Here is a 24,201-nt window from a genome sequence, read left to right as displayed (position 1 = left end):
AAAAAAGCTTTATGAAAGACGATTTCATAAATTCTTCCTTCTTATATTTAGTTACACTTAAATAACAAAAAATATAAAAAATTAAGAATATTTTAAGCTTAACTCAACTTATCAAATTGACTTATAAGATAAGGTTTGCACCTCATTTATATACTATAAAATTATTTTATTTTTAATCGATATAAAATTTCTATCACGAGTAATATTGTTTACAACATAGTTACTATGAGTTAAAGTACAAGTGTTTTTAAAAGAGATCGAGGAGTTGCTAACTAAAAAATAATTACATACTACATGAATAGAGATGATAAAAACCCTTTTAATTTTTTTTATTCACATAACCTTATTTATACACATACTTAAAGAAACAGTCATTGTAAAGTCCATGGAAGTGTTGAAAAACAAAGTGAATTTTTCCTTCTAATATTTAATTGTTCATTTAAAATTATTACAACATCTAATTTTACTTTATACTAAATTATTGAAAAAATCTAACAAAGTAACTTTGAATTTGATGATTCATTATTATCATTAATAATAGTTAAATTTTCTAAAATTTATAATTTTTAAACAATAAAAATATTCACTTTCTATTTAACTAATATGAATTAATTTATTTAAATAATTAATGAAAATTTTATCAAGTGAATATTTAAAAAATGCTTTAACATTTTCTAAAAATGTTTAAATAAAAGAAAGAACCATAATAAAATTATAATATCAGAAGAAGCTAGGGATGGCAACGGGGCGGGGCGGGTACGGGTATCATGATCCCATCCCCATCCCCATAATAAAAATTCATCCCCATCCCAATCCCCAAACCCAACGGGTATACAACTTTTGACCCATCCCCATCCCCACCGGGTAACGGGTATTTTCTTATACCCATACCCATACCCATTTTTTTATTGTTCCATATATCAATTAAATATTTTTTATAAAAAAATTTAAAAATCACACCAACGGAATCATGATACTATCAAAATATTCAATATTAAAATAACATACTCTTTTTGATTTTCATGATGTCAAATATTCAATATTAAAATAACATACTCTTTTCTTGCAATAGTTACATTTAGCTTTGTATTTTCCATCAACTTTTATCTTTTCAAAGTGTTCCCACACAACACTTTTCAATTTCCCTTTCTCAGGCTCTACTTGTGTTGTTGAATGTATTTCATCATGAACTTCTGAAGGTGTTTGCATAGATGGATTCAATGGAGATTGACTGTCATTATTGGAACTTTGAAAGGGAGTTGGTTGTTGTGAACACTGTGGTGGACTTGGTACCTGCAAATCTTGATCTCCTGTGCTCATTTTCTCTAGAAACTAACATACGTAACAAAAAAAAATCAAACAAAGTAAAAAGGTTAATTTTTTTTTAACAAAATATAAAAGGAAAACCAATAATCAAGTTTAAAAATATTTCAAATATTTTTTATACTATTAAAAATTTATATTATACCACTTAAACGAAATAGCACAAATAACAAAATTAAATTAATAATAATTCAAATTTAAATATAGATTCTTCATCTTTTGATCTTGAATTAAATTAAGGATTTATGCAATTGAGCACTTAAAATTGAGAATTAAACATTATCATGAAACAAAAAATAAATAATAAATAAAATTATCATAAAGGAGTAAAGATAATTAAATGTGTGACCCAAATTTGAGAATATCCATTTGAACATAACATAACGGAAAAAAAATGTATAATTAAGATTATGATAAAAGGAAAAGTACCTTGAAGATCTGCTTAAACCTTAAAGAACAAGCCAAACAATTAAACAATTAAAAGACAGTAAAAAAGTGTATAACCAAAGTAACAAAAAGAAGAGCTACAAAATAAGAGTCAAACATTTTCATGAAAATAAATAAATAAATAAAGATAATCAAATGTGTAACCTAAAAATTATTTCATAGAATGAAATTGAGGAACACCTATTTGAACATAACCATGTACAGAGAGTAAAAATTATGTAATAAGAAGAAGAAAAATTACCTTCAAAATTAAATCTTGAAAAACAAACCAGACAATTGAGAGAGTAAACAAAGTGTATAACAAAAAACAAAGAGAATGAGAAATATGTTATATATATATATATATATATATATATATTATATTATATATTATATTATATTATTATTACTATGTATATATATTATATGTGTGGATATCTTATGTTTATATATATATATATATATATATATTTATATTTATAGATATATATTTATTTTAAGTATATATTATATTATATTATATAATAATATAAATATAATAATATATATTATATTATTATGTATATATATTATATGTATATGCGTAGATATTTTATGCTTTTTTATATATATATATATATATATATATATATATATATATATATATATATATTTCTTTTAAATTTTTATAAATTTGTTTATAAAAGATCTCACTAGTTAAATGATTAATTTGTTTTATACGTATATATTATATATATTATATTGTATTATTATGTATATATATTATATGTATATTATATTATATTATATTATATTATATTACATGTATATGTGTAAATATATATATATATATATATATAAAAGTATATTTTATTTATATGTATATATACTATATTATATTATATTATATTATATTTTATGTGTAAATATATTATTTATTTATATATATTTTTTAGATTATTTAATAAATTATAAATAGTTTAGTAATTTAAGCGGGGACGGGTATTTGGGCGGGTATATATATATCTCCATCCCCATCCCCATCCCCAGTTGAAAATTTCGGGTATTACCCATACCCATACCCATACCCAGTCAAAGCGGAGATTCCCCGTCAAAACGGGGATGAGTTCGGGTGATACCCACGGGCACGGGTTTATTTGCCATCTCTAGAAGAAGCTGAGTTTTCCAACAATTTAGAATGAATGTGGACTATATTTTTTAATATGATTATTTATTGTCAATAGGAAACTATAATTTAATTGAATATATAATTTTTTTGGGGGGAGATTTTATGAATTTTTCCACCGGGAATATTTTAGTAAAATAATTCCTTAATGCATTTCTTATATGTTTTACATATTACCATTGTAGTATGTAAAAATTTTACTTTCAAAATCAAATTTTTAATCTCTTAAAAAGAAGTATCGGTGATGAATATACAAAGATATAACCTTATATAAATTATTACTAGATAATAAAATATTATACGAAACTTTTATAACACATATATCACTCTCAATTCCTTTAACCTTAATTACATACACTATTTTTAAAATACGAATTTAACTCAAATCTTATAACACTATATTATAGAATTATAAAAAAATAAAATGCAAATTTAGACTGTTTTTTTATTTGAGGTAAGAGGACAATATAAACTTAAAATTCATTATATAACTATTATCGTCTATTCTTTTACTTATCCTAGGTGACATAAAATTTTTTCATATGTATTAATTTCATCTACCAAACACAATCTTATTGTTGTGTTGTTGGAGATGAAACTCATTCTGAATTCGGGAAGGAAAGGTGTTTGATATCTTTTACGTAAACTTCTGCTTAAATTTGAACGAACATTTTGAGATTGAAATTCAGTCTCTGAAAACATAAATTTTAACCATGTGTTGATGTTTTAGATTTTTCAATCCTCTTCGAAATTCAGTCTTCGAGGTCAAATTCCAAACAAGCTTATTAGGTACTCGTGATGAAAAAAAGTAAGTTCGAAAAAAAATGAATTCCCATCTATTAAAGTGTTTAGTGTTATTTTTATTTGAAATTAAAATAGTATTATTTTTAAACAATTTTGTTTTTCTTAAATAGTTTTAGTAGAGAAATTTTTTTTATAAAAGGTGCATGATTGGACCAGGTTGGGACCATGCAGAGTATTGGGATAACCCTCCTCCTCTGCCCTTTTCCTGCTTGTGCTGCTCTTTCTTTAATGCTTCCTACATACATACATAGTAGAAACCAAGATGTTAAATTACATAGTTACAACTCATTAATTATTGCTTTAAAAAAAAACTTGAACTTCTGCAATAATAATTAATGTTTTAAAGGTTATAATAAGCAAAAACAATTTGAAATTGACAAATTGGGAACAATAAAATCAACTGCAGTCAGTATACATAGACTGTTCATTTGGTTGGTAGGGTGCACCAATCATTAAACCAACCACAAAGGGCAATCCCTCTGCACAAACAAACATTGAATGAAAGAGAGAGAAAAAAAATTCATAGGGCGAGAATTAGAAAAAAGAAAATTTGATTTTGTCTACAAAAGATATCTATCTATCTATCTATCTATCTTGCAGTTGGCTGTGCAACTGATTCATCAATTGACAGGAAACTCTCAGGTCCAACTAGATCCATAGAACCCATGTTCATGGAAGACTGAAAAGAATTTTTGGACATATCATCTGAGTTCCCTTCTCTTAATGCTTCTGCCTGTTTTTCAATAGATATGGCATCTTGGATCTCCTTTAGAACTTCTGAAATTGATGGTCGCATATGTCCATGAGGCTGAACACACATCAATGCTTTCTCTGCTATTTTCCACATTGATTGTAGGTCATATTCATTGTGCAACAGAGGATCGATAATACCTTGTATGTCTCCACTCTCAATGTGTAACTTTGCCTGTGAAAATTTCATGCAGACAACCAAATTTAGTCGCTGATAGTTCGAAATAAAGTCATGTTAGATATCACTATGAACTTTGATATCTGAGTTATGTTGACACTCAAAGTCCATCAATCATTTACTGTCACATGAAAATTTAGTTGATAGTTCATTTTGTCATCAATTTATGATTTACTTTTTTCAATGTTGCAAATTAAATACTACACAAAAGAAACTACAAAGGATGGTAGTTCCTTTATACTCCAAAAGTTCTATTTATGAATAGAAATAAAAACCTACCCATTGGACTATGTTTCGACAATTTATACCAAAGCTTTCATTTGATATTGCTTCTTGACCAGACATTAGTTCAAGGAGAATTACACCAAAACTATAAACATCACTCTTGTCTGTCAGCTGTTGGGAAATATAGTACCTGTCAAAGAAAAAGTTAGTCATCAAGAAATAATAACTTTAGGTTTTGCTGAAACACACAAATTGTCTGAAAATAGATAAAGGCCTTACTCAGGATCCAGATATCCTACTGTTCCTCGAACTATGCTTGAAACATGTGAGACTCCATCAACAGCAAGTTTTGAAAGACCGAAATCAGAAACCTTGGCTTTCATGTGCTTGTCCAAAAGAATATTGCTGCTTTTTAAGTCTCTATGGATAACGACAGGAACACAACCCGTATGAAGATATTCAATCCCTGAACAACCATGAGAACAATACATTTAGCATCATGTGATGGATCATAAGAGAAGGATCATTCAATCACAAAAATTAGAGGAAAAGTAGCTTTATATTCTAAAAGCACTAGCTTAACAATACCTTTGGCAGCATCTTCAGCAATCTCAAGACGCTTAATCCAATTAATACTTCTTCCATTGGCTAATGGACCTACAAGAAAATATTAGACATAAGTGAAGATATGGGTTTCTGCTCCTTGATTTAAGTCATGCAGGCTTACCATAAAGATGTTCTTTGAGAGTGCCATTATGCATGAACTCATAGACAAGCATACTATTCTCTTCATCTCGGCAATAACCAAGCAGCTGTACCAAATTTCTATGATGTATTCTTGAAAGAAGAGTTACCTGGATCAAAGGAAAACATCATACCAAATTACAATAGAATTAGTAAGAAAGTTGCAACTATTTTGTGTATTTAATGCTTTATTTAGAAGAAAAACAATGCAGTGAGCAACTCCAACAGATCACAAAATGAAATGCCATGCCACAGAAAGAAAAACAATAAGGGACAGAATAATGCTAGAATACTTATAAAGGTTAATTAAATGCAGGTTACCTCATTTGAGAACTCTCGCTTGCCTTGATAGGAATTACTGGTTAAAACTTTAACGGCTATCTCGTTTCCATCTTTTAGCTTCCCATAGTAGACAACTCCAAAACCACCAGCACCAATTTTTTTCTCAAAGTTATTGGTAGCATTTTCAATTTCAGAAAAACTGAAGCAGTGAGCAGCTTCTGCAGGATCATCGTTCTTCCAAGAAGCCAGTCTTTGAGCAGGGAGAGAATCAACTCGGTCTATGAAGAGTGTAAACATATAAATCATGATATATCATCTCAAATATCAAACAGACACAATAAATGGCTGTGTTTAGATTCTACCTTTCTGATAATATTTTCTCTTGCCTTTGCGCATATACAAGCAAGATATAACAGTAGCCAAAAGTAGAACAGAAGCCCCAACTGATGAACCAATAATAACGTACATATGCCCCTTTATTTTGCTTTCTTTGTGAAGATTGAGGTTTCCAGAATAGCTGACGAGGATGACAGGAAAAAATTAGAGGTTACCAAATATAAATGAAGAGAGAATTAGAATATTTGCAACAGAAGAATAAAATATTTGCTACGCTATAAAAAAACATATTATTGACTAGAGATCTGAAGTAATATAGCATTCCAAAAAGATACAAATTGAAGTATATCAAGTTAAACTTGAAAAAGAATGTAGCATTCAATATTTACTAAGATTAGCTGAGAGATACGAAACTGTTTATCTAAGCAATCAAAGCACCATCATATCCAGCTGAAAGTCAGAAACCGACATATTAAATGAAAAATATCTAAAGAAATGGACAATGGTAAATATGAAAGAGAAAACAAGTTGGTGAAGAAAGTGTATGTGGGTATTAGCACATTTACATATCAGAAGTAATTAATAGTATAAAACAACACATTAATTGATCAAACCTAGATTTTTACTTTTTCTGGTTATAAAGCAGCCAAGTTCATTTAATGTGATAACAGATATTAACACATTAGACAAACCAGATACAGGTGAACATATAAATGAAAACAATTAACAGGATAGGAAAGTTCATCTATTATCCAATAAGATTAAAACTGCCAATATTTTCCTCCATTTCCTTACATGGTAATACTGAATGCTCTTAAAGTTAGAAGGTTAAAATTAGACTCACTTCAAAACCAAATCCTTACTAAGAAGATCTGATGGTATTGTTCCAGATAACATGTTATTTTGCACATACCTGCAAATGTCAAAAGCGTTACCTGAATTTCATCAAAAACTCAAAATAAAACAACTAATCAAAGCATAATAACTTAACGTGAGTTAGTCTGTAGGTTCATCAACAAAATGATACTCGTTTTTAGTGGAGATAGATATGTATTTTATTTAAGACCATAATTAGATTTATCAGAATATCTTAAGTTTAAAGAGCTTACAGTTCCCTCAAGTTTGGAAGGTTCACTAAAGAAGTTGGGAGCACACCGGTCAATTGATTGTTTTCTAGATGACTGCAAAAAGAAAGAAAGGTTTCAATCAGCTAACTACAACATAACATGACAAAAGGAAGGAAGATAGCAATGATTACATGATCTTTAAGTCCATGCAACCAATAAAATCAGGTAATGGACCAGTCAACATATTTCCATCAAGCCATCTGCATCCGAGAATTAAATCACATCAATACCACAATACAAGTTTAACGGACCAAACATGAGATATCAACAACCCAGTCCAGAAATATTAGAAATTAAGATGAAACTTACAGTTCAACCAAACCAACCAATTTGGTGATGTCCAAAGGAATATTGCCAGTCAAGTTTCTATTGGATAACAAGCTGTCACCACCACAAAAAAAAGTTACTATTACAGATCATTTATACTTCTCTTTTAAGTTTTAAAAGATATATAGCACATTGAGACTCCACAGGCCAAACTAAAACCATAAAAAGATTAACCTTTACATTGAGACTATTCTTGGTTGTGGATCAGAGTTACATCGAACCCATGACCATGGAACAGGTAGACATGGATCACCACCTTCTTTTGCCCAGTCTGCTGCAGAGTAGTGCGAAAGTACACTGGAGATGGTTGCTCCTGCAAATCATTCAATCCGCACAGTACATCTATTACAATTTTCTTATGCTATAAACAAGACTTAACTAATACACTTGCATTACAACAGACATGCTTATCAAAGAATCACTTGATACAGTTGTAAGTTAGTAAAAAACACATCATCTTGTAAGGTAGCCTCTTATTAAGGAACTAACCATCTAGAGAACCATCGTTTTTCTCCAAATACATGTTTATCTCCATGGCATTTAGGAGAGGTCCCCTAGAGGAATCATATGTCTTTCCAAATCTAAAAGAGAGCACAAAAGGTAGGGATATGTTGGTAAATCCTGGTTCATAAAGACGATATTTCCCTTGAGCGTTTTCTTCAATATTCACAACTGCCTTGCTAACATCAGGCTGGCCTGGAAGAACTAGCCTGAATTTTCTGGATTCATTGGGACCCAGATCTTCAATCTCTGCAAAATAGGTGAATGCCCAACCGGTACCAGGAAAACCATCCAAATTTAATCGGTAAGTTAGAGATCCATTAGTACCCACTACAGCTGTCTGCATCACTTTCACTGGTGGCATTTCATCTCTGTTAACATCAATTGGTGCTACTGTAGAAATTTTTTGGGTTCCAGCAGCAACATCAACAAGATAATTAGCTTTCTTTATAGAATCCGACTCCCAAATTCTATCAAAAGGGTCATCAGGATACCTGAAATGGCGGAATTATAAACTTATTGAACCACAGGAAACTGTTTTAAAAAACTCAAAAGAAGAAAGCAACTACACATCTAATCAAGTACATAATCAGAGAAAATCTATAAATAGTTCTTTGACATGAAGAGTTGAAGACAATTACAGTCAATAGATAGCTAAGATTTTACCTAGTAAATATGGATATTAATATGCAAGCTCGTGTATTTAAATTTTTCCAAGTAGTTGGAACAACATGGTTTATAAAGATTCATTAGAAATATTAACTTGTACCAGAACATATTATGAAGTAGCATGTAGAATGACTTAAGGTACCTAATTGGAGCATCACTCTCTGCACCAAAATTTATCCTTGCAGAGACACTAAGGTAAAAGTGTTCCTCAAATTGAGTATAATAAACTGAACCATTGAATTGGCGAAGTTCAAGCGTGGAGATGAACGGTTGTCCGGTTGTTGCATTTGATAAGCAAACACTCACTGTAGGACTTGAAGCCAGAAATATAAGCTCTCGCATTTCTATGCTGTTGGCATCCGATATAACAATGGTAGACCAGTGTGTAGCCCCAACAGAAATGTCAAATTTTGGATAAACATTGTTATTGTCAAAGTTCCCATACAAGAAAGAGGCCCTGAGAAGATACCTCGTCCTACTCACAACATCAAGTGTGTAACAGTATTTCCTCGAATCAGCAGGAAAATGTCTAAGTGTCGTGTATTGCTTCCGTGTCTCATTTGTAACTGATATAGTACTTGTTTGTCCATAAGTAAGCTTATCATCAGGAGTCCACTGAAGACCAATTTCATCGGTAAATTCTGTTGTACCTCCACAGTTCAAACTTACAAAACCTGCTTAAGATGACATGTTTTTGTTATTCATCACAACATAGATTAATTCCAAACTCTTAGAACAACAAAACCTCAGAAGAAGCTTGAAAAAACAACATGGTAAAAAATTCATTAAACCATCATAAACCTTAATCCGAACCGATCTCATATCCAACTGAACGGACAAGAATCAAAACCACTTAGGCTTAGATCTTAGCTTTTTTTGCAATCCATTACATTGTTTGTGTATGCACTTCACAAAAGCTTCAATAATCACAATCCCCCCTCTAAAACAGGATGGTAAAAAAGATATTTTGCTCCCCGGGATTTGAAGAATACACCGAAAAGACATTATCTTTTTTACAAAAATAATAAAAGAAACCACTGACGAGCAGCATAGGGCACAGCACAGAGACGAAAACAAAAGGGTTGGCAGGGAACACAAAACTAAGATAACTAGTAAAACAAGACACCATTTGCATCGTATATAAAGGTTATGAAGTAGAAAAGGGTTGAAGTTGAGTAAAGAAAATGAAGAAAGAAAGATACCTTGCATAATCTGAGCAGAAGAAAAAGGTGAGTGGAGTGGGAATGAGAGTAGAACCGTGAGAAAGGAGAGAAAGGGTAAAGTAGCCTCCATTTTCTAGGATGCGAGGCTTTGCTGAGATGAAACCATAAAAAATGGCGGAACCGAACCCAACAAAGAAAGTGAGTGAGTCTCAAAGTTTCACTATACTCAGACGGAGACGAACATAAATACCATGATGATGCTAGAAGTTGGCATCACTTTTCCTGTGTTGGTCGCAGTCTTCTACACTAAATAATACAACAAATAATGCAGCAAAAAGACGTGCATGATATTTAAAAGAATCATTTATTTTCCATTGTATAATTTCTACAATGGCTATTATAAATTTGTTTCGTAAAGATTATGCTATCCACGTATCTTAATGAAATTTATAGAAACCGTTATAAATAAAGTAAGTGTAAAAATTGAATTTTTAAAAAGTCAAAATTCTTTTTGATAGGAAATGTTTTCATTTATTAGAATTTAATTTGTTAGTTAATGTGTCTTAAGAATATTATTATTTTAAGAAATATTCCTTTTATACATAGAAACAAATAACACATTCGTTGAAATATGTTTTAGTTTGTTTGAATTTTTTTAATGACAATTTAAAAAATGTGTAAATTGTTACAAATAAAAAATATTGTTTCAATACTCACCATAAGTCTCAATTAAACCAATTATCACCTAGATAACCACCATTCCCATTAATCATATTTAACTGAGTCAAACACCATAAATTTCATTACATAAAAATCTAATCAATCCATTTAATCCAAGTAATAGAATAATTATATACATTTATTTAAGTAGTCATATGAATGAAATCATACGAAAATATTTTTAAAAATGCATTAAACACTACTTGTCACATTACATTGATTGAAGTGGTGACAAAAGTTGCAACTAAAGGGTTTAGTTGAATATTTAAGAGTGTAATACTAGGTTGTCAGATTTTATTGTTATAACAATATACGGTTTTTTAATAAGTGTCATATTACATTGATATAAAACTGCATTTTATAAAAGAGATGCATACTTAAGGATTTATAAAGTTAGTAAACCATATAATATAGATCTGGTATTATAAAAGTTTTACAAAAAAGAAAAACGTCATTTCATCGTTTTGGATTTGATTCAGGTAACTAATAATTAATTTTACAAAGAACTTAGTGATAATTAAAGTGGGTCTTATTTAATATATTTGTCCATATAAAGCTGGATATTTTTAAATAATATATTTGTCTTAGTTTACAAGATTGTCTATTGCTACATTTGTGTACTCTTTTTGAGTACTTTAGAGTGAGACTCTCATCTAACGAAGTAATGATAATATTGTTTCATCCATTTCAAATAGTCAAGGTTTTTAAATTTTACAGAATAGTTGAAATCGAATGCTATTAATATTTTTATCAGGGAATGCATTATTTCTGTTTGTAAACTAGAAAGCATATATTTAATTTTGTAAATAGCGACATATTCTAGATCAGTGACTTATAGAAAAGAATTTTATATTTCTAATTGGGACATTACGATACGATGATCTCGGGTTGCATTAGTTTCTAAAACTAAATTCGAAATTCAATCTAATTCAATACTAATTTTAGTTCGTTGGATTTTTTTATTATTATTCAAGTATAAAAAATTCATTAACAGATAACAAAAGGCTACAAAAAAAAATCTATGTTTTGAGAGTGGTATTTATTTATTTATTTGTATTTTATTATCGGTCTGTGGTGTGTGGGTCCCATGGCTTGACGACACAGTGATATCTGAGGACCCATGTCTATGATGGTGCTGAGGTGGCAGAGTCTCGGGGTAACAACCATCGCGCGTGACTTACACATTATCAGCATCAAAATCACCATGTCCAAAGGTTTTTTCTTATCTCAATTTCATAGTTTTCTATAAGTAAAAAATTACAACAAATGTAAACTAGTCTTTAATTTTTATAAGTTTATCTTAAACATTTGTCTAGTCAACGTAATGTAACGATAGTTTAATTTTTATATTTTTATAAAAGCTTATTTAAAAAAATTAAAAAAATTCATCTCATTCTTACTTAAGCAACTCATACATCAAAGTTAATCTCTCCAAATTTTCTCAATAAAAAAAATTCATCAATATATTAGAATGGATAGTTTGTGTTGATACCTAACTCAGTTTGTGATAAATGTCTGGTTGTAGTAAAATCTATCTACACTTATGATCAATATCAATTAAAGTGTGTTAAGATAGATTAATAGGTTAAATATGTCTTACTATGATAGAAACCTATGATGAAATCTAATTCACAGTTATGAAAAAAATGGTTAATGTTTCGATTCCAAGTTCGTCGAGTGGATGTGATGGGAACATAAGTTCCTTTAGTCAAGGTTCATGATGAATGATGGATCATCATGGAAGGCTTAGGAGACGATTGTTCATCTTAGAATATCGTTAAGGTCAATCACCATGCATCTAAGGTATTGTTTGTTTTGGAAGGTGAAGCTCTGTTACGATTTGGTCCTCAAAAGGTGTCTCAGAGGAAGGGTGAAAGGAGATATAAGTATTTAAACTGCCTTGGACTTCGACTCTTAATCGATGTGAAACTATTAGGCTTGTTAGGAACAATTAGAGCAATCCAAATTAGGGATGTCAAATAAATTTGTCCCCGTATGTATTGTTCAAACCTATCCCATTTTGAGGAGAAATCCTCACATTGATTGAATACGGGTATGTGTTTAAATAATATGCATTTTTTTCAATTAGGTATGTGGACGAGGATAAATATATACATATATGACGTGTTCTTGTCCAATCCTTGTTCTGATTTAAATTACTAAAATACTCAGTCTATTTGATAACCTAGTGTGTATATGTGTGTATATATACATATATAGTCTTTAGTTTTATATCTCTTCATCTTTTAATATGGACACTTTTTCTCTTTTTTCTAATTGTTTGACATCATGAAATTTTTCTCATATCACAATTTTTATGGGGTTGTGTTTGAATGACGTGTCAATTAGATATTTTGTAGGTTTCACATTTGATTATTTATACTTATTTTTAATATTTATGTTATTTGTTTAATTTTCTTTTCGCAGGAGAATGTTTAACTCTCCATTCAAGTAATCAATAACATAAACTTTTCAATTGAATAAATAATATAAAAAAACATTTCATTAGAATTTGAAGAATGAAAATAAAGAAACATTTAAAATGTTTTTTAATTTGAATATTTATTTTTCTTTCATAATTTTCTAAAAACATTTTTAAATTTTATCAACTTATTTTCATTGATGTTTGCATTTGATAACATTTTTATTCTTATAAAATTATATTTGGTACTTTAATTTTAAATATATATAATTATAATTTTTAAAAAGTATTTGATATTCAAGAAATAATAACACTTCATTCAAATTGAATACTTATTAATATTGTTTTATTTAACAAATTTTTTTAATAATTAATAAGAGAACGGTATAAACACATATATTGTTATATTATGGAGACGAGGATGAGATCAAAATTTATATCATTAAATTTGAATATGTGAGTGTAAATAAAACTTTGCTTTGAAAAAGAATATAAGATAAAAAAAATGCGCGTTCGTTGTATTGTCATTCTAGTCTAAATATAAGTTGAAAATCTCGTATTAAATAAAAAAATGAAAAGTTGAATATTTGAACAATAAAAAAAAGACCCACAAATATTAAATATTAAGATTTTAAATTAAATGTAGCGTTAAGTCTCTTTATAAATAATTGAGACATCAAGCGGTCCATCTCTTACGTCTTTCCTAATAAAAGATAATTATGTTTTATATTATTTTTTCTTTTGCTCTTAACAGCAACATGAGATGACCCATGTTTGCTTCACATATTATACTCTTTCAAAAATTGAAAAATAAAAATAGTAAATAATAAAAAATATTACCTGTAAATGTTTCAACTAGTCTTTATATAATATATGTTTAACTTTATAATTTTAAAAAATAGCAACACTTATCTACATATCATATAAACATTAATCTAAAATATATAAAAAAAACTTTCTCACAAATTCTACTCCCAATCAAACTTCTGGTGCTAGAATTATAAAAGTGAAAAAGAAAAACACTAAGACGAAGGACAAAGTGCGAGTGTAAAGGTTGACTTATGAAACATCCAGCGATGAATATCACTCATGGATAACGTCAATGTCACAATGAGAGGAAGGAAGAACAACAACGTTAAAACTAAACAGATATGTTTTGTTAGTCAATTTCTACTCAATGTTGAACTTATAGTCAATATCAAATTAACTCCGTCAATAAAATGATCGGTGAATTAGGTATAATTTTTCCGTTTTATATTTTGTAATTTTACGAACAATAACATTCTCCACAGTTTAATTATCACAATTTGTTTAAGAATAAAAAGTAATGTTGATATTTACTAATTAATTTTAAATTTTTAAAAGCACATAGTATTTCGTTCCTGTTTAAAATAACATATTTTTATTTTCGTCCGCCTGTAATTATTTTTAAAATACACGATAAACAAAAAGTATTTTTTAATGGTGATTTCTTCTGTTAAACTAATTAGCTCAAAAACATATATTTTAAAATAAGTCATTATGAAAAAAATGTTTATATATATATATATGCATGTGAGAAATTTTTATTTCTATATCTATCAGCAAATCAATTACTTTTGGAATATTTTATACATATGTAAAAAATATTGCTACCTTCCTCTATTATGCATGAAAAACTTTTATTAGTTTATACTTTACTGTAACTGTCATGATATTATTTATATAAGTTAAGAGTAATGTATAACAAAGATAGTTACATTCATTAAAAAAGAAAATACAATTATTTCCATATTGGTCAACATGTTTACGTCAAACATGCTTAACTCTTAAGTAACACAAAAAGCCGAAGGGACCATAAATTTGAGACGTAACTAAAAGTATATGACTTATTGCATTATTATACTTTTCATTGTTAGATCGAAACGATGAGCATGATTATTGCATTAAAATTAAAACAAATGACAAAGTAAGTTTATATAATTATTTTTCAAAAGAATACTTTCATAATTATTTTTCTACAGACCAACCCACAAATGTGAATCTTTTACATATTTCTCGATCTTTATGATTTCATTATTATTGTGTGACAATTTTGTATATGGGTTAGAATGTTGCAACTATATATTCTCTTTTATTTATTTTGTTTTTTTCACTAATTAATGAAAACTTATATATAATTACACATCAATATTTCAATTGAGATAATTCATTGTTGAAAGTTTCACATCAATTAGAGATAAGACAATTTTTAATATATAAGTGAGAAATCTCTCCTTACAAACTTGTTTTGTGGGATTGAGTTAGACTTAAAACTCACTTCTAACATGGTATCAGAACCAAGTTAGAGTCTATCTTAACGAACTTTATTGAATATTTTGTTCCACTCACTAACGGATCACCCACTAATTTCTAGTCCCACATACGGGATAAATATACCTTATGTGAGGGGGTGTTGGAAGTTCCACATTATAATTTTATAAATAATATGCCTTTTAATATTGTTTGTTTCTTAATTTACATGTTAAGATTATAATAAGAAAGAACGATGAGAAATGAATGGTTGCATCTGGGAAGTTTAGGTGAGGATGAGAAGATGCAAAGGAAGAAAGGAAAGAATGATGAAAGATCCCCACTTTCCTTTCTATCGTGTTTGGTCACTTTCTCAAAAGAACGATCCATCCATTCTCTTCTTTTATTCACAAAATTAAGAACAATTTCATATTAGCAGTGCCTTTAACTTTCAAAAAGATGAAGAATTATAATGAATTTTAGTTGCCTTCACCTTTTCCACTTTTGCTTTTGGACTTTACATTAAAAACATTATTTCTAAAATACTAGATGCCTTTTGCCTTTGCCTTTTTGCTTAGGATTTCAAAATGGTAGTTACAAGTTCCAATGGAGATTATTATATATATTTTTGGTAAAATATGATTTAATCTTGATAAATGCGATTAAACTTTACTTTTATTATTCTTTAACTTTTTCTATTCGATTTTGTTATTTTTAAGTTTTGATAAATAAATTTTACGATTACTTACAAATGATATACAATGCAGTTGCACATATTAGATTATATACTATATATCATAATATTAACTAAAATGGTATGAGTGGATGGCTATATCATTATTAAGTGGAGCCTTATGACTTTTAAAATTATAAAAACAAAATAGTTTAACACTAAAAGGCTAAAAATTGTGAATATGTTTAGATTTATGCCTTTCAATAATAATTGAAATTCCTTAAAGTTAACTAACGAACTTTTATTATTTTGTACTCTTAAATGTCCAAGCAACTGATAAAACAATTTATTGAAAGTTGGATATAGATGTATATCGTATTAGTAACTTATTAAATAAGTACCTTATATTGATTTTCATTTTTAATTCTTTAATCATGAGATAATAATTAATCAAACAATTTCAAAGAAAAACATGTCGAGAGTCAAGCCAAAGGAAGAACATGTATAGAAATAATTCTCCTAAAGGGCTTCTTAAATGAAGATTTTATACATAAAAATAGTTGTTGGCAAAAAAAAGAAAAATATCTTATATTTTCAGTAAAAAATTTTTATTCTCACATCTTTATTTTCTTTCTTTTATATTATAATAATAATTATTAAAATTGATTTCAATCTATAATTAAAAAAAATTTGTGTCTTTCGACATGAAACAAATAAAAACATATGAGATATGATATTATTTTAGTTCGTAATTAAATCACAAAAACAACTGCAATTAAATCACTAATACTTCTGTACCAACCATTAACTTATAATAGTTTAGTTCCACCAAATCTTCAACACAAAGACAAAGTAAAAAGTTAAAGCATTTGAAGTGGTACTTGTTGTCATTGGATTCCTATGATAAAAGTGAGGGTGTTTAACCAAACAATTTTGTTCCCTTTTTAAATTTTTAAGAGCCTTGTTTATGTCTTGTACCAGTTTACTTGCACGTAACCTTTCACCAATACAAAGTAAGAACTTAAAGCTGTTTCTTTGATTCTTGTGATAAAACTCATGGCCTTTAACTGATTTTTTGGTCAAACAAATTTGTTCCCTTTTAAATTTCTAAAATACTCATCTCTTTATTCACAAAAACATGTTTGAAGTGAGTAGTTTATTGTTGGAAGTGTAAATTTCCCCATTATAATATCTTGACGGTTGACATACATTTCTGGTTTGGAATGTTATTTTGTTTGTAGTTATTAATATTTTGAATTTTAAAATTTTAGAGAATTTGATGCGAGGGAAAAGATATAAATGTAGAAAATAAATATAAAGAACTTTGACATGACATGATACGTACAACATACTTATGATGCTTCTGGTAAGTCTAAGGAGGTTTAGCCTGTGTTTGGCAATGCTTCGAGAAAAGATCGAATCGATTCTTCGATGGATTTGCTTCACATTAACGTGAAAATTTTAGTTAATTTGACGTGAATTTTATAATCGAAACCAATTACACATTTGAATGACGCCAAACCAGACACACTATTAAAATTTTAGTTAAATTATTCTTTTGGTAATTTTATTTCTCAATTTAATATCAGTTTAGTCTTCAAGTTTTTTTCAGTATCAATTTGATCATCATTTTCTAAAAAATTATTCAATTATTCCTTATCGTTAGTTTAATCATACAGTGTTAAAGTAAACAACACGTATCAATTATTTATTTTTGATTTTTTTTATTTTTTACACGTGTCACTTGCGATTGTGTCACATCTCAAAATGATTCAATTTGGTCTCTATATTTATTTTTAGTTTCAATTTAGTCCCAGTTTTTATAAAAATGAACCAATATTGTCCTTTCTTGAATTGACACTCAATGTACTTTTTTATAAATCGTATGATATTCTTACTAAAATTAACGTTTATATTAAATATTTCTAAAAATATTTTAAATTAACTTTAAATTCTATACAAAACATTAAATTTTAGTTTAAACATTAAATTTTAGTTTTGTTTTGAACTTGAAATTTAATTCCTAAACTGATGTGTGACAAGTTATTTGTTTTTTAATCTTCACTAAGTTTGTATAATATGGGTACACTTGATACCTTTATATATGATGACAAAATTGTTAATTGTTAAAATTAAGTTTGGGGTTTAACTTTGTTTAATAATAAAACTAAAAAAAGCTTGTTTAAAATTATTTGTACAAATATTTAATAAAAATGTCAATTTTAGTAAGAATATCATCATAAGATTTATACAAAAATTAATTTGAGTGTCAATTTAACAAGGGTCAATATTGCTTCATTTTTACAAAAATTGAGACTAAATTGAAACTAAAAACAAATATAGGGGACAGATTGAATCATTTTGAGACATGACACAATTGTGAGTACAATTATGAAGTGATACATGTAAAAATAACAAAATTAAAATAAAAATAAAAAAAAATTCAAAAAATTCAAAAAAAAAAGAAATTGACACGTGATATTGAATTTAACATCATTTTGTCAAAATTAACAGTAAGGATCAAATTAAATCATTTTTACAAAAACAAGGACCAAATTAAAATAACGAAAAATTGTAGAACTAATTTAACACTGATTAACAAATACAAGAATAATTTAACTCAAAGTGATTATGTTCGTAGGATTTTAGGTTCTCCATTCTAACTTCCTCAACTACATTGTACTTGTCAATATTTTTTAGTCGGTGATATACTTTGCATACGTAATATAGAAAGTTGGTATGGTATTTTACATTCCTCAACTACATTTGTACTTGTTCTATTTATATTTTTCTTCCATATTGAACATTTGCTCCAAAAGAATATTCCTCCCTTTGGAAATTATTGCAGATTATTAGCTTTGTAATTTAATGATCTTGCAATAGTGGAAAGTTGGTGAGAGCATGGTGGGTACATGACTGAATGATGCTTCCTATATATAAGCTGTTAATGCAACAAACAATTCATTCTAGGATTTTTCATCAATTTAACCTTAAAAGCAATTATTTTAGGAACAGTTACGTTCCATGCATTAAGTTGTAATGTTTTTACTTTAAATAACCAGTGGGGTGTTTAGCAACTTCAGTTAGGCATTTAACATATTTAGGAAACAGAAAGCCCAAATTCCTGTACTCACACGAAACATATATTCATTCGGCTATTGTTTCCTGAAGCCCCACAATTACTAAATGCACCCCACAAAGCAGGAAAAGACTCAACCACCTTTTACCATTGCACCACATCACCTACTTTGGAAATTCCGTCTCGAAAATATTGTTCCAGAAATTCAAAAAGGCTTGTTGGAGAAAGTTCTCGGAACATATAATCCGGAAATCACTCTTAAAAAGGGTAAAATAGTCATTTCCAGTTTATAGGAAGTGCATAAAGAAACTGGGGCTGCAGCAAGTAAAAGCCTCTACTTTTCCCAATCAAAATATCCCTTTTCGAAATCTGTATAATCTACTCAGATCTTTTTCCCAATATTTGTCGTGCAGTAAAATTAGAAGCACCATACATTTGGTCCAGCATTAGTAGTTTTTAATCAAAGTGCAACTTTGAACATCAAGATTTATTTTCATTTTAAAGTGTGAAAGTGAAAATTAGTACTGATGTGAAGATCTTTCATCTCATTCATTAGGTACATGTTGCAGGCATTAATTCCTTCAAACAACAAATTGACCAATTTTGTTAAGTTAAGTTTAGCCTTGTATGTAATTATTATTTAATTTGATTTTTATTAATCACTAGTCCTTTTCTCCTTCCAATTGTTTCAAATTTCAATCCACATCTATTTTCCAACAACTACTCCAACAATTAATACAATTGAGGGAGATGAAGTTTATAAGAAAAAAGGAAGAAAAAGAAAGAAGATTAGAACATATGTGAGGAAGGAAAAACAAGAAAAGGATAACTTTTTTGGAAAAAAAGGAAAATTTATTCAATTAAATATTAACTTTAATATATATTATGATTTGTCTTAATGAGAGGTAACGTATCACATAATGTATAATATCAACAAAAATATAGTGTTAGTTAATTTCATTTATATCCATGATTAATGTAAATAATACATCTTATTTTCAGTTTTTTTTTTTTTTTTTGAATTTGAACATATTTAGGACAAGTAAGAAGATGTTAGACACTCTTAAGAAATCGAAAAAGTAAAGATAATCCTATCTCTCTCTCAATATTAGTGAAACTACTTATTTAATTACTTGTTAAAATATTATTAATTGAATAAGATATTATTACTATTGTATTATTATGGAAAAAGGACAGTTAATAAATTATAGACGAAAAAATAATTATGAAACATAATTTCTAGTTAATAAAAAATAGACAACGGTAAAAAATGGAAATGAAAATAAAGATATTTAGTTTAAAAGAAGAAAAACAGCAATGCAAGATATTAATGGTGTGGTAAGAAAAGAGTAAGGTTAACTGTAGATAGTGCGTAAATCTGTCTCAGCATTTGGTAATAGATTCTTCTTTTGATGGCAAAAGACGATGAAAATTAGGTAAACCTAAACCATGTAATATATAACTGCAATAGTGAGAGCAAAACAATATATAACTACAATGAAGCCAACGTCCTTTCGTACGCTTTGGCTTCTGGGTGCATGCTCTGATGCTGCTGTTGCTGTTAATGTTACTGTGCAACATGGCACCAGACAAAACCTGATTCCTCAAACCACACTCGATTGCTATCTTCATATGTGGTTTTTTTACTACCGCAAATCATTTTAGAATAAGTTTTCATAATGACTCAGATATTTACTTAAAAGTGAATTTTGTTGAAAATTCTCTTCAGAGACAAAACGATTTTATAATACGTAAGTGAGTGGAAATTTCATTTTACAAAATAGTTTTCTGAGATTAAATTATATGTAAAGTTTATTTATTAACATGATATCAGAATTATAGTTTAAAGTTTATCATAACAAAATTTGTAATTTACTTAGTCTATTGTGTGGCCTTCTATTGAAAAATTTGTTCTTTGTTAGACATATTGTTTTATTTTTTATCGGATTATCCATTAATGTTTAGTCTCACATTCAAAATATATATATTTCAACGTAAAAGATGTGTTGGGAGTTCTTAAAAATAAGACAATTTTATAATATATAAGTAAATAAAAATTTTATCTTACAAATTGATTTTGTTGAATTGAGTTAGAGTTAAAGTTTATTTTTTAACAAAAGTTTGAATCGATATATTATAAATTTGATTATTTTTTCCAAAGTTTTTTTTGGAAAACGATAAATAGAGGATCTGTCATTCAAGGAAAATGAAGAATGTGGATATATTTGCAATTATGAAATATCCGAAAAGTTGCTATTCAAACTCTTGGGTCTTGAACTTCTCTTCCACACTGCCTCAGAAAGTTAGATAACAGACAGATGTTGTATTAAAGAATGTCTGATCAACATTTTCTTGCTATCAAAGATGTTGATCATAAATTTAAATGCATTGAAACAAAAACTATATTTTGATTGTTTAAATTTAATGTTAAGAGCTATGACGAAAAATCTCTGAAACTCCCACAGTATAGCAATGTGAAAACCCAATGGTTAAAGGTAGGAATCACTTTACAGCTTGAATAAAGGCAAAACGCATATGTAAGAAGTCAGTGAGTGCAGAAGTTGAAACGTGGAAGGTAAGTAGAAAGGATGGAGGAGTAGGTAGGCATGCATATGCATGGTGGTAGCACCAACATTGTTGATATATACAGTTTTGACAATTCAAGGGTCATGTTTGGGTTAAAAGGGAGAGAGTAGAAGAAGATATATAGAGATATAGTGAGTCACAAGAGAAACTCCTAAGAAGGCCAAAAGGGTTGTGTTGTGTTTGTTTCCACATGACACGACACACATAATGTTGCAGGGTGTGTCCTACGTATCCAACGACAACGCATTGGACAGGACAGAGAACCCCTCTTCCAACCCAATTCAAACTTAACCCCTTCAATTTCTTTCTTTCTTTCCTATGTGTAAAAGTAATGTGCCAGAAAAGGGTTGCAGAAAAAGAACCAGGGCTACCTGCTAGGGTTTTTGAGAAAAGGAAAGAACCTCTTTCTTCATTCACTTCAATTTTGAAGCTTTCGTTTACCTATGATACTGTGGTTTTTTGGGTTGGTTGGACATTTTGTTTTGTTCATGGAATCTGCATGCATATATGCTTTGGTTTATGTTCTGATATAGTTCTTAGTTTGTAACCTGCATGATTCTTCCCACAATGTGGTACTGATCGTAAACCAGTTTTAGATTTGTTTCTTTTTCATGTTTCAGATACTTGAAATTTAGATTTGTCTGAGTGAAGAATGAATGAACTTTAGGTTAAACTATTATGTAATTATTCTCATATTTACGTTTTAATTTTATACGAAAAAGATTGTAAGTTTCTATCAGTAGTAGACATGCAGAAAACACTCATGAAGGTTGGTCGATTGTGACTAATACCAGAGAATATTCTTTTATTGTATGAATTCATTATAAATATTTCACGCAGAGAAAAACCACAGTAGGACGAGTGATATTTTGAGTCTAACTTGAATTTATGAAGCATGAAATTTAGAAAAATAAATTTATGCAGGTGCTTTTATAAGATCCAATTATAGGTAATCCAATTATACTTTCTTAAAGTTGATTTTAGTTTAATTTAATTTTATGAAATTGACTTGCAAAGAGTAAGTTTTCTTATCTATATACTATATTTGATTGTATTTTTAGATTATATAAATTTCTATTCCAATTGAAATTTTAATTTTTAATGTTGAAATAATATTTTGAAATAAAAACAATTTACAAAGACTAGACCAATTGAAGATCTTGTTGAAACTTAGTTCACTCAACTGTACTGGAACAAAAATTGATCCTCCTGCTCCTGTCATCTCATGACAGCAACAGAATCTCAAATTCTTTAACTTTTTGATTTGTGTAATAGTTTTTTTGTTCTTGTAAATAAAAGAATATCTCCCATCCAATATTGCATATATCTGATATAAATATTTCACTGTTTAAAAAAAAGAATAAAATATTTTAAATAAAATTTTTAAAACAATTATTAATAAATTCATAAATTTTAAAATATGATATTATTAGTTATTAATATAGAAAACATACATATATTTTTTATTTTTAAATTTCAAGACTCATGATTACATAAATATTAAAACAAAAATATACTTTTCATGTTGGTGAATAAACATTTTTTTTATTTTTCAAAATATGGTTTTGCCATAAGAGCTTTCATTTCATTTCAACTATGAATTAAATTAAAATTTATCAATAAAATGAAAAATAGTATATATAATATTCTTATTGAAATTATTTAAAAAACTGTTGGGAGGAAGTCAAGTCTTTCAAAATAAAATTAATTTCCTATGTATTGGATGAGAAGTCTTGTCAATGTAAGAGGGGAAAGATTGTTTCATTAATGAGTATCAGAAAATTTATTTTCTTGTAAATTGTAAATTATATATTAAGAGGGAGCACACAGTGAGAACAGTAGAATCAAAATGATGAACCTATTAAGAGGCCAATAGCAGGTATAATAGACCTAAAATCTTGCTGTCGAGAGGATATTAAAATCTTACATTTCTACTATTTCATTGAATAGACTAAACACAATCATAACATAAGCTTTCAGAATTGACTTCTCTTACTAGGTTCATCATTTTTATTTTCCCATTCTTTATTTTAATATTAACCCTTTCTTTCATTATGTAGATTTATGTTTTTTTTTAATAATTTTATTTTTAATTTTAAGGTTTTATGCAAGGACAGAAAAGCAAGAACACGTGATATTGTAGTTTTTAGGTAAAAAAAACATGGAAAGTTATTATGTAATAGTTTCATACTATGAATGTCTTTTCTACGACTTTACAATAGAAATATTAAACAATTAAAATACAATATCAAAATAATATATAAAATGGTATCACTTCTGACCCGTTTTTATTCTTTTCCATTTAAAAAAATAATTTCACTTATTTTCGTACATATCTTAGGTTTATTGATTTTTAAGAACAAAAATATGCAAAAATACAAGAGAAAGAAATACTAAGAATGTGGAATGGAAAATAGAGAATTAATAAAG

At 28.2% G+C, this 24,201-nt stretch overlaps 1 protein-coding gene across 2 annotated transcripts; it reads right to left on the bottom strand.

Moving 5' to 3' along the window:
* Positions 1-4,065: 4,065 nt before the first annotated feature.
* Positions 4,066-10,332, bottom strand: LOC114184922 (probable LRR receptor-like serine/threonine-protein kinase At1g67720). Of its 2 annotated transcripts, XM_028072334.1 has the most exons (16): positions 10,060-10,332; positions 9,327-9,531; positions 9,000-9,206; positions 8,177-8,682; positions 7,868-8,000; positions 7,670-7,741; positions 7,492-7,560; positions 7,343-7,414; positions 7,078-7,146; positions 6,260-6,414; positions 5,937-6,175; positions 5,599-5,725; positions 5,460-5,528; positions 5,151-5,337; positions 4,926-5,061; positions 4,066-4,643 (listed from the first exon to the last, which is right to left on the bottom strand). In XM_028072334.1, exons 1-16 carry the CDS (start codon positions 10,148-10,150, stop codon positions 4,308-4,310), a joined length of 2,673 nt encoding a protein of 890 aa, XP_027928135.1. In that variant the 5' UTR covers positions 10,151-10,332; the 3' UTR covers positions 4,066-4,307. The 2 variants fall into 2 exon arrangements, with proteins under 2 accessions (XP_027928135.1, XP_027928128.1); XM_028072327.1 differs by having other exon boundaries at positions 9,000-9,531.
* Between the last annotated feature and the right edge of the window lie 13,869 nt (positions 10,333-24,201).

The sequence above is a fragment of the Vigna unguiculata genome, chromosome 1 (genome assembly GCF_004118075.2).
Source record: "Vigna unguiculata cultivar IT97K-499-35 chromosome 1, ASM411807v1, whole genome shotgun sequence".
NCBI classification, from domain to species: Eukaryota; Viridiplantae; Streptophyta; class Magnoliopsida; order Fabales; family Fabaceae; genus Vigna; species Vigna unguiculata.
The sequence above is the reverse complement of the archived record's forward strand: the minus strand, read 5'-3'. Positions and strand labels throughout refer to the sequence as shown.